General features: G+C 37.0%; 1 protein-coding gene across 1 annotated transcript; it reads left to right on the top strand.

Moving 5' to 3' along the window:
* The first annotated feature begins 7,578 nt into the window (after positions 1 to 7,578).
* LOC149044378 (putative skeletal organic matrix protein 5) lies at positions 7,579 to 9,836 on the top strand. Its single transcript, XM_089210723.1, has 2 exons — positions 7,579 to 8,099; positions 8,433 to 9,836. The coding sequence occupies exons 1-2, from the start codon at positions 7,905 to 7,907 to the stop codon at positions 8,922 to 8,924; spliced, it is 687 nt and encodes a 228-aa protein (XP_089066849.1). The 5' UTR covers positions 7,579 to 7,904; the 3' UTR covers positions 8,925 to 9,836.
* Positions 9,837 to 12,497: the final 2,661 nt, after the last annotated feature.

Raw genomic sequence — 12,497 nt, 5'->3', positions numbered from 1 at the left:
TTATTAAGATTTCCAAACTAACCCTTAGTGCAAGTATAAAATCAGTTGTAAAGACTTTTAGCATGCCTAACACCAGATCTGCACAAAAAATACTTCTGACACAAGAATCTTATTATTCTGCAATTTCTCTATAACAGTTAGAAAAAGTGCATATGATAATTTGATAACAAGAGCTATAAAATAAATTAAAAAAACAAATAAATAATAGGCAAAATAATATTTGAATAGGAACTAATAAAAAAAGAAGGCGCCGAGACACCATATTAGAGACGCCACAGTAAGACAATTTAAATTATAATAAAGTAAAATTTTTTGCAATTGAACTAGTTACAGTGTAACGGAGCAATCTTGGAATCAAATGTTCACTGTAAGCAAGTGACCTAAGTAACTTCATTTCAACTCAGGTTAATGAGGCTGATTAGGCCCCTAGCAGTACATAGGTAGAAAAGTGCGTACGATAATTTGATAACAATAGGTATAAAATAAATGAAAAGGGCAAAAATAGTATTTTAATAAGAATTAATAAAAAGGAAGGCGCCGAGACACCATATTAGAAACGCCACAGTAAGACAATACAATTAGAATCAAGATTTCTAATTCCAATTCATAATTAAGTAAAATTTTTGCAATTAAAAGAGTTACATTATAGTGGAGTAATCTTAGAATTGAAGATTCACTGTGCCAAATACAAGAGTTCATCAGATACTTTAAATTAGATGATGTCTGCTCGGAAAAAGGGCCGGTATAAATAATGAATACCGTGTTTCCTCGACTATGCGCCCACGCTCTAATAAGTGCCCTTCCCCGAATAAGTGCCTACCCTCTATTAGATCTTGACTGCAGTTCGTCACTAATCGCATTTGAAACAAAGCTACAATTTTTTCCTTTACTGACGAGAAGATTTCAATCCTTTCAACATGTTTTTTTATTTTTGTGTTTTCCGTTTTAGTTCAGTTCTCTGCTCTGATGTCAGACATCGCGTTTTCTCAAGGTTTGTTATGTGTTTATTGTTAAGGAGGCTGATAGGGTTTTCGCTCAAAGTCGGCGCGCGCGCCAGCGTATTATTTTTCTAGAAAACTTTTATGTTCTCGCTTTTCTAGGTTACTAACATCAAAGGGCGATGAGCAAGGTTCACAGTCTGGAAAAGCCGAAGTTGTTACACACGGGAACTTAAAAGTCGGCGACATGTCACTTTAAAATCTCCTTTCCTCTTACAGTTTCCTTATTGTAAACTGTGCGATAATGCTGATAAACAATCAAATCATAGAATAATGATTGTTTTGTTCTATACAAAAGCCATATTTGCCGATTTCAGCAACTCTCCAAAGTGATAAACGACAGATGAAAGAAACGCTACGATTTTCCCATCAACATTTCGCCTACATGCATCTCTCTAAACGTGAATTTTCCATTCCTAACAAAACTCTCGAAAGTTGTTCACACTTTTTTGGCTTCCTTGATCAATCATCTTGTATAAAGAGATATAGAATGCGGGTTTATTTGCTCACGTGACCGCCTAGGGCCGGAATTGCGTGACAGGTGTCGTTGCGAGAAGCTTGTCACAGTCGCAGATTTTAAAAGGCATCCAAGACAAAAATACAGCAGCGCCCACAGATGTTTTTGATGGTTTCAGAAATCAAATGATGGATTATAAAGGGGAATTAAAATAATAGTTGTGGCTTTCTGGCAAGGGGAGATAATTGACCTCAAAGTTATCAATTATTTAAATGAATCGAAAAGTCTGAAAACAGAGTCATTTATTTGCCTCGGTTGATTGACAAGCCGTAAGTCAAATTGACTGATTCTTGAGTCGTACATTCAGTAAGGATTTAGCAATATTTATACAAATCTTCATAGAAATCAGGCAAATATCATCGCATTGAGAGCTTCATGCATTTTACCTATTTTAAGGCGATTTCCATTGTGAAAAACAAGAAAAACCTTTGGGCGGGGGTTGGTCTATTTTCCCTCGGAAATAACCAAAACAGAAACCAGTTTGCCTGTTTGAGTTTTTGGATAGACCCTTTAAATTTTGACAACTCAAAATAAGGGACTTTTATATTCTCTTGATCTTGAGATTGAGGAAATTCAACTCGCACGACGATAAACTAATAGACTGCTCTCGCAAGAAACGCCACAGATAATTATTAATGCAAATTCTAAATGTCGATCTCTTTATTTACAAGCCACGAATGAATCTAAAACCGATTTTTTTTGTTTTCGAAAGAAGCTTTCTGGGTAATTTTGGGTCTATTTCAGCCCGGATGGCAAATGATAAGTAGGTCGAAAAGCTTGTATTAGGACCGAATTTGTTTATCGTGAAATTTTTTTGAGTCAGCTCTACTCATCAAGTTCTTCAACACATTTTAATTAAAAGACATCACTTGTGCTCATGAATCACGAAACGCATCCGCGTTCATTCAATGTCCTAAGTTTTGGGTTGTGAAAATGCAACGGATGGCTCAAAGAGTATATATTGTGGTATATAAAAAAATATTGTATGATCACTGACACGGTACGTTTATTTCGAAGTTCTCTTAGTAAATTATTGAGTTAACACGTGAATAGGAACCATTATCACAACCTATTAAAAATTTATACTAAAAGACTATCTTTGAAAGTTTTTTTGGTATAAATCTTTAATGTTATGTCTAGGTTTCAACTCCCAATACACTTCTTCATAACGCACTTGTGGCATTTCTGTTTCTTTTGTCATAGCGCAGAATTTCACGAAAATCTTCTGATTTTCCTTCTTGCCAAGTCATCTGCACTGTCGATTGATTTTTCGTTGGCAAGTTTTTTCTTGAAATAGCAACTTCCCTCACAACAAAACTGGCCTTGATGTACTCGAATTTTTTTTCCATTGACACTGCAGTCGCAAACTTGTCCCCGGGAAAACTTAACTCAAGTTACACTTCCTTTATTATTAGTAACTCTTTTCTCGTACTCCTAATGGCCACCTAAAAGATCTAACTCGCAGTATTATCATTTTTCTAGGAAAATATGTCATTAAGAGAAAGGGAGCTAGGAAACGATTTTTTTTTTGTTTTAAAGCTAAAATGTCATGGCTGAATTACGGAGAAATGTTTGACAGACGGTGCGCAGAGTTGATTTTCAGATTTCAGGTGAACGATTTAGAACGGCGTACGTTTAATACAACGTTTTCCACGATTGCAATACTGGTAACATGAAAACTTTTTCAGGCCATGTGATTTCGCTCATTCTACAGCATCCATGGTTTCAAAGCTTTTAGTTTTAGCTTAGCATTTCACGTGAGGCCTGTTTTTTCATACGGAATATTGGGAATTTATTCAAATTATAAAACAAAGACTTGTTTATCTGGACGACTCGGGTTGCCCTTAGTAACAAACTCAAACTAGCGGGTGTTACTGCAAGCTTATATAGATGTAAGTGAATGCCCATTGCGCAATCAGCTCATCAGAAACTATTTAGAAAATGATGCCTCTTTGGAGTTATGGGAAAGGTAAAGCGGAAATTGGGTCATAGGATTTTAAAACTAAAACAACTTAAAAACCTGATTTTCGACTCGTATTCCCATCCGCTCTCATAAAACTAATCATAGCACTGAGACATCCATTGTTGCAAAAACAAAGGAATGTGCTGGTTTGTACGTCAACAACTTAGGAGCAGCTGGAATCGCTCAAAGTCTATTGGTTGTAGTCAACATCTCAGTCGCTTACAAGTCAGTTGCATCAGAGGCAAGGCTAAAGATCTCACATCAGCGACGAGATCTCCTCTCAACATGTTTTTTGGTCTTCTTTATCCCCTTCTATTTGAACTCTCTGCTCTAATTCCAGATCCAGCCTTTTCACAAGGTTTGTTAGACGCGTTTACTAATGCGTATCTCTTTTTGTTTTCAGTGTTAGAACATTGATGTTGGTAATATTCAGTTATTTATAGTAACTCAACTCAGAATCTGGATATAAGTCAGATGTTCTCAGAATTCGATCATTCTTCGTTTTTTGTTATAGTTTCACTTGGCTAGTGATGGGCGTTGAATGCTCTAAGGAAACTTGTTTTAACAATTTGCATTATAACTTATAATTTGGGACGCTGTTGAATGGCACAAAGTTTAGTTAACTTCCTTTGATATATATCTGCTGTTACAAAGTTGCATAATTCAAGTCAATCTGTTGCCCTCCAACGTTCAGCTTTTCAACTTGGTCAAATGCAATTAACATTCCATCACTCTATATCGAAAAATGTTTTTCAAGAGTAAGCTTAGTCATTGATTGAAAAAGCCTTTATTCAGCTTCAATTTAAATTCTAAATGTAGCCAAAAAAACAGCTACACTCCTTTAAACCTGGATAAAATTACATAGGTTTACCACAGGCTTTCGAACTTGCCATGCTCAAAATAATTTATCAAAGACTTCCAAAATTGGGTTCGCAGAAACATTCGATTCCTATGTCTATCATATAATTGATTGATGTTCTTCATTTTTCCGAAGAAAAGTTTGAAAGCAGTTTGTTATAGTTAGATAATTAATTCTGAGGAACACAAATGAATGATAACATTACAGCACCGAAGAGCTAGAAATGTTTACAATTTAAAGGTTTGTGACTTTAATTGCAAAATGTTATTCTAAAATGTTACTTCAGTGAATAAGTATATTAAAGTCACTCAAAATGCGTGTATATTTATGGTAAATGACACGGCAGATGTTGATAACTGAAAAGGTAAGACAATACAACTTTATGTTTGAGAGGTTCCTGAACGACTATTGAATCAAGATCAAGTAAATTAAGATCGAAATGGCTTGTTGAAATGGTTGCGAAAAATCTATCTGTGATATGATCGTTTTAAGTGTTCAACGAAGCGAATTTCTCTTTTTTTTACCAAACTTAATTTTTCACATTTTATCCTTCTTTATCTTGCAAATTATCGCCTGAATTTACCCAAGTTGATCTAGGGCCTCCTGGGCTAAGCACCAAACAGAGTTTGGCGACAACAGAGGAGGAAAATTGTTAATCAAATTTGGCGGAGGTCAAGGGACCCAAGATGTTAAGACAGCTTCAAGCTGTTGACAAAATAATATCTGCTTTGCTTCCAATTGCCAAAATTTATGAATTCTAAAATCAAGAAAGGTACCATAGTGACAGTGTCGCAAGATTTCTCCAACCTTTCAGGTACTTGGAATGGATAGCTGCTGAATAAAAACGAGGGAGCTGACAAAATTCACCTCCAATTAGAACAAAAAATTTATGGGGAAGTTAAAATTATTTATTAAAGGCTGTTTACCTTGGTCTTGTATGATCTAAAGGCACGTTTCGGCCTCTAATCAAACGTCACATATTGTAAATGCTCAGAATGTTTTTAAATATCTTCGTATTTTACTAGAGGGCTAAATATCGTGTAAAACACTTAAAATATCTCATAGGTTTAATCAGCTGATAACCATGACAACAATTCTGGCATAGAACCGAGCATCGTCCCGAAAACAAAGCGAGAGAAAAAATGCACGGATAAGCTTAAATTAGCTCTCGATACTTCAAAATATATCTCGATTTTATAAATATCCTATGCTTTCCACCATTCTCAGTTACCTCTTCTATGCACTCGACAACATCCTAATACGGCAAGAGTACAAATTTTGTCTTAGTCGTAGAGAGGCAGGGGTCACCCCGAAATTATTGAAAAGAGCTGCGAGGGAAGGAGAGGAGATGAATGAGAAGGACAAAGGCTGATACTGATCGGCCTTGAAACCATTCCTGAAAAGGTTTTTTTTAGGGTAGGCCTCAAACGTTGCAATTTAATGAAGCTGATTCACTACTGACTATAGTAAAATGATTTTTTATCTCCCTACACAGTGGATTTCGCTAAATGAACGTTCATAAGATCTAACGCCTCATAGTTATGATATAACTCAATTATTTTGAGTGGTACGGGGTGGGGGAGAAGTGTTCTATAGGCCACTTTATCTTTTCTTGTACCCAGCAAGTCTCTTCCTCCCCACTCCCTCTTGTGAGTGGTGCCATCATGTCCATGTCCTTTTATCATTGGACTGTTCTTCTTTCCTGTTACAGAATCAAACCCTGTGTATCGCGAGGGCAATCTCGCCTCCTCCACAAGAACCTTCCTGAGAAGTACTTTCATTAAACACGAGTTTCAATACTTGAATGTGCCGCTTGTTGGAACAGTGGCAGTGTCTGACGTGTTTGACTGCACGTTAGAATGTCTCAGCAATCCGTTCTGTTTTTCTGTAAACCTGGCCGCCTTTAAAGGAGCCCATGGAAAACTTTGGTGCGAATTGTTGTCATCTGATAAGTTCAGAAACTCCACAGAGTATAAAGGGAATAAAAGTTCTCATCATTTTGCTATTGAGGTAGGAAACATTTCATAATTTTGACAAATAAACGTGTCAAGATCTTAGAGAGAAGGCAGTCAGGTTAAAGCTACTGCAAATGGTGTCGGTCTGTTGTCGTATTCATTGTGGTGACAACCGTATTTCTCGTGCCGCGCACTATCTTACTTACTTACCACCTTTGTTTCCCAGGCACGTCAGCATGTTAAGAAAATACATGTGACTCGCTTGAAAAGTTTAGTCAAGATACCAGATTCTGTTTATTTAAAAAATGGAATCGTTGTTTAAATCGTCAGTATTTGGTCAGCCTTAAGTCAATTTGCGTTTTAAAATGTTCTATCGATAGACCCCTTTCATTTTCTGTGAAGGTTTGAAGCAGTTACAAAACCTTCCCAGACTCACAGATCCCGACGGCTTAGCAATATACTTTTAATCTCATAAAGCCAATTTTTCAAATATCGGCCAAAGTCTTAATACTGTAAATGAAAATAAAAAAAACTAGATGCTATCATATGAGGTCTATGCCATGAAATATTTATAGTAAAACAAATCCGGACCAGATTGGCGGATTCATGTACCCCCCTATTCACCACATATATATAGATTTACAGCTGCGTTTCAAAATACTTGAACTATTTTCCTACTTTGTTTCTCTATAGTCACCTTGCTCTTCGTCACCTTGTCAACACGAGGCTACCTGTGTCACAAGCTATAGAGATGGCTCATTCGGATGTCGCTGTGGAAAAGGCTTCAAAGGAGAATATTGTGCAAAAAGTGAATAGTTTGGCATTGTTTTGTAAATAATATACATCCAACAGCATTAAATACTATAATTCTCAAGTGACTGCTATAAATTTTTGTGCTTTAACTTGCAGCTCGAAGACTTTTTAAAATAGTTAGCAAAAATATGTAACTTAACGTAATGAATAAAGATGTTGAATCTCTTGGTGCTCAAGTTGATCAAACATCTGACAGCGAAGTCGAAAGGTCTGAGGTGGGGAACTGAATATACCTACTTTCCTCAGGGACCAATTATTAGTTACCCGGGGCAATGGGGGGGAAAGGATTTTGGAGGATGACATGATTTCCAGGGGAAAAGGAGGGGGAATCAGTTGTCGCCGACAGAGTTTAAATGGGGGGGGGGGGGGGGAAGAAGACTATAGAAATTGACTGCCAATTTTAAAACTGCCAATAAGTGGAGATCGTAAGAACATTACAGGGCCTTAACTGAGGGGGGAGGGGGGGTGGTTAATTTTATCGTGACACAACCAAAATCCTCTGACCCCCCCTCCCTCCCTCGGCAGTAAATAATAACTGGTCCCTAAGTAATGTTTATCATGTCTTATTGCTCAAAGGTTTTGCTAATAGCTTGATACAGCAATGTGCAATGACTCTAGTTTTCAGTGTGTCCCCTACTGGATTGTGATAGACCCTAAATACCTTAAACACCACACTTTTTTTTTTTCGTTACATTTAGGTATTACGTCTTGCAAAGATGCTAACAACCTTTTCAAGTAAGTGATACCAAATGATTACCTTTTCGAGCATAAAAAATATCAAAATTATCGAATAGTTTCGATGTCGAGAGAACATTTTTTGCCGCAAACTAAAATGATCACGCATGGATTTCTTTTCGTGTCAAACAGGTCAAACGCCAGTCAACTGGTTACATTAGGCCTTGACTCTAAACCAATCACAGTTCTCTGTCAGATGGGAGATTTTGGATGCGGAGATGGAGGATGGACGCCTGTAATGAAGACTGACGGCAAGAAGGTAAGCCTCATATGGCGGAATATTCGAATTCTTGGCGGGGTTTTCTTGTGAGTGATGAAGCGCAAGCAAGACATTTTCAGAAGCGTAGAACTAAGAGAGAATCTCCTAGTAACTCGCCCATATTCTTCTCGCGGCCTCTGCTTGCGGAAATTCTTCTACAATACCCTAATATCTAAAAACGTGACAAATTTCTATTTAAACCACCTACAAGTAAGGTAAAGATTGATGGCTTGTACACTAACTGTATTACTGATTTCACGAGAGTCCTTCCTTTGGTGATGCATCGTGCTATTTAAATTCAAGGATAAATTAAATCCTCTTAATTCTTTTTAGGCAACGTTTGACTATGACTCTCACTACTGGAGTAATAAAAACCAATACAACATCCCCGGCGGAAGGACTGGGTTTGACTCACAAGAAACCAAGTTACCGACCTATTGGAACACACCTTTCTCCAAGATCTGTCTCGGTATGAAGATAAGTGGACAACTCAGGTTTATTGTCTTTAACAAGCAGGCCAACTCTCTGCACTCACTGATTGCTGATGGGACATACCGCGTTACTTCCCTGGGTCGTAACAAGTGGAAGAAGTTGATTGGTGCACAGGGCTCTTTGCAACTGAACTGTAATAAGGAGGGCTTTAATGCTGTAGGTATTGCAAGAATTGGCTATGTAGCTAACCAGCAAAACGATTGTGGCTCTTGTAACTCCAGAATTGGGTTTGGTACTAGAGGAGGTTCCAATACGTGCGGAAACGTAGCAGCTCTTTCCCCAGATAATGGTGACAGAAACATCAAAGCTATGGGATATATTTTAGTGCAGTAAAGTCTTTCAATCCATGTATTACGTTTAGAAAACTCACTTACAATGAGCAAGGGGAGGTGGGTTACTGAAAAGAGCCCTTTTTCATTTATCATTCGCCTCCCCCTTCTCCCCTCAAACGCCAGAGTGAGAACTTGCTAAGCAGATTATAGATTGCTACTTACGGCTCGTGATTTACAAACTTCTCTTCCTCGAAAATCCCACGTGATTTATTAAGCCGGTAAACTGATAGACAGTGTGTTCTATTGCTTAATTATTACTAATCGTAGTTACTACTAATGATTATTATCAATTATTATTAGTTATTAAGATTTGCGAACTATCCCTTAATTCAAGTATAAAATTAGTTGTCAAGATTTTAGTATACCTAACACAAGGTCTGTACAAAAAATGCGTCCCACGCAAGAACCTTATTATACTGCAATTTCTCCACAACAGCTATAGAAAGTGCATATGATTATTTGATAACAATAGCTATAAAATAGATGAAAAACAAATAAATAATAGGCAAAATAATATTTGAATAAGAATGAATAGGTGCCTAGGCAGCTCGTCACTAATCGCATTTGAAACAAAGCTGCAATTCTTTTCTTTGCTGACGAGAAGATTTTATTCCTTTCAACATCTTTTTTTATTGTTGTGTTTTCCGTTTTAGTTCAATTCTCTGCTCTGATCTCAGACATCGCGTTTTCTAAAGGTTTGTTATGTGTTTATCATTGTAAAGGAGGCTCATGGGATTTTTGCTCAAAGTTGGCAATTTAGAAAATTTTTATGATCTCGCTTTTCTAGGTTACTAGAAAAAAAAAGGGCGATGAGCAAGGTTCACAGTCTGGAAAAGTCGAAGTTGTTACACACGGGAACTTAAAAATCAAAAAGCACGCGACAGGTCACTTTAAAATCTCCTTTCCTCTGACAGATTCCTTATTGTAAACTGTGCGGTAATGCTAATAAATAATCAAATCATAGACTAATGAGTGTTTTGTTCCATGCAAAAGCCATATTTGCTGATTTCAGCAACTCTCCAAAGTGATAAACGACAGAAGAAAGAAACGCTGCGATTTTCCCATCATCATTTCGCCCACATACATCTCTCTAAACGTGAAATTTTCCATTCCTAACAAAACTCTCGAAAGTCGTTCACATTTTTTTGGCTTCCTTGATCAATCATCTTGTATAAAGAGATATAGAATGTATGTTTACTTGCTCAAGTGACCGCCTAGGATCGGAATTGCGTGACAGGTGTAGCTAGGTGGAGCTTGTCACAGTCGCAGATTTTAAAACGCATCCAAGACAAAAATACGACAATACCCAAAGATCTTTTTGATGGTTTTCAGAGATGAAATGATGGATTATAAAGGGGAACTAAAATTAGTGTTGTAGCTGTCTGGCAAGGGGAGATAATTGACCTCAATATATATCAAATATTTGGATGAATCGAATAGTCTAAAAACACAGTCATTTCTTTCCCTTTGTTGATTAACAAGTTGTCAACCAAATTGACTGATACTCAAGTCGTACTTTCATTAAGGATGTACAATATTTATGCAAAACTTCAGAGTAATCAGGCAAATATCATCGCATTGAGAGCTTCATGCATTTCACCTATTTTGAGACAATTTCCATAGTGAAAACCAAGAAAAACCGTAGGGGGGGGTCGGTCTATTTCCCCTCGGAAATAACCAAAACAGAAACCAGTTTGCCTGTTTGAGTTTTGGGGTAGACCCTTAAAATTTTGGCAACTGAAAAAAAGAGGACCTCTTGATCTTGAGCTGAAAGAAATTTAACTCGTACGATGATAAACTAATGGACTGCTCCCGCGAGTCTTACAGAAACGCTAAAAATAATTTTCAAGGAAATTCTAGATGTCGATCTCTTTATTTACAAGCCGCGGATGAATGTAAAACCGATTCTGTTGGTTTCGAAAGAAGCTTTCTAGGTAATTTTGGGACTATTTCAGGCCGGATGGCAAATGATAAGTAGTTTTGTATGTCGAAAAGCTTGTATTAGGACCATATTGTTTATCTTGAAAATTTTTTTGTGACATCACTTGTGCTCATGAATCAAGAAACAAACCCGCGTTCATTAGATATCCTAATTTTGGGTTGTGGAAATGCAACAAATGGTTCAAAAAGTTTAAAGTGTTAGCCATATTGTATAACCAAGGACACGGTACGTTTATTTCGAAGTTCTCTTAGTAAATTATTGAGTTCACACGTAAATAGGAACCCATTATCACAATCTATCAAAAATGTATGCTAAAAGACTCTCTTTGAAAGGTTTTTTTGGTATTAATCTTTTATGATATGTGGCATTTCTGTTTCTTTTGTCATAGCGCCAAGTTATCTGCACTGTCAATTGATTTTTCGTTATTATTAGTAACTCTTTCCTCATACTCCTAATGGCCACCATAAAGGTTTAACTCGCAGTATTGTCAATTTTCTAGGAAAATATGCGATTAAGAGAAAGGAATATAGGAAATAAACGATTTTTTTTGTTTTAAAGCTAAAATGTCACGGCTGAATTACGGAGAAATGTTTGACAAACGGTGCGCAGAGTTGATTTTCAGATCCCAGTGGTGAACGATTTAGAACGGCGTACGTTTAATACAACGTTTTCACGATAGCAATACTAGTAACATGAACATTTTTTCAGGCCTTGTGATTTCGCTCATTCTACAGCATCCATGGTTTCAAAGCTTTCAACTTTAGCTTAGCATTTCACGTGAGGCCTTGGGAATTTATTCCAATTATAAAACAAAGACATGTTTATCTGGACTACTCAGGTTGCCCTTGGTAACAAACTCAAACCACCAGGTGTTAGTGCAAGCTTTTATAGATGTAAGTGAATGCTCATTGCGCAATCAGCTCATCAGAAACTATTTAGAAAATGACGCCTCTTTGGAGTTACGGGAAAGGTAAAGCGGAAATTGGTTCATATGATTTTATAACTAAAACAACTTCAAACCTGATTTTCGACTAATATTCCCTTCTGCTCTCATAAGCCTCAATCGTAGCACTCAGACATCCATTGTTGTAAAACCAAAGGAAAGTGCGGGTTTGTACGTCAGAAAATTGGGAGCAGCTGGAATCGCTCAAATTCTATTGGTTGTAGTCAACATTCCAGTTGTTCATAAGTCAGTTGCATCAGAGGCCAGGCTAAATATCTCACATCAGCGACGAGATCTCCTCTCAACATGTTTTTTGGTCTTCTTTATCCCCTTCTATTTGAACTCTCTGCTCTAATTCTAGATCCCGCCTTTTCACAAGGTTTGTAAGATACGTTTGCATCGTATCGTTTATTGTTTTCAGTGTTAGAACATTGATGTTGGTGTAATTCATTTATTCATACTAATTCAACTCAGAGTCTGGATGTAAGTCTGATGTTCGCTGAATTCTATAAGTCTTTGTTTTTTTTTGGCATATTTTCACTTGGCTAGTGATGGGCATTGAATGCTCTTTGGAAACTTGTTTCGACAATTTGCTTTATAACTGATAACTTGGAACGCTGCTAAATGGCACAATCTCAACGTTCTTTCATGTTTATCTGCTGTTATGAAGTCCCATAGTTGAAGTCAAT

The sequence above is a fragment of the Pocillopora damicornis genome, chromosome 6 (assembly GCF_964200805.1).
Source record: "Pocillopora damicornis chromosome 6, jaPocDami1.2, whole genome shotgun sequence".
NCBI lineage: Eukaryota > Metazoa > Cnidaria > Anthozoa > Scleractinia > Pocilloporidae > Pocillopora > Pocillopora damicornis.
The sequence above is the reverse complement of the archived record's forward strand: the minus strand, read 5'-3'. Positions and strand labels throughout refer to the sequence as shown.

What these genes read in the sequence shown, in the direction of transcription:
- LOC149044378 (XM_089210723.1), top strand. Translation starts at nt 7,905, where the DNA reads ATGTCGAGAGAACATTTTTTGCCGCAAACTAAAATGATCACGCATGGA. An exon ending in TGAAGACTGACGGCAAGAAG is followed by an intron (nt 8,100 to 8,432) that starts GTAAGCCTCATA and finishes AATTCTTTTTAG; the next exon opens with GCAACGTTTGACTATGACTC.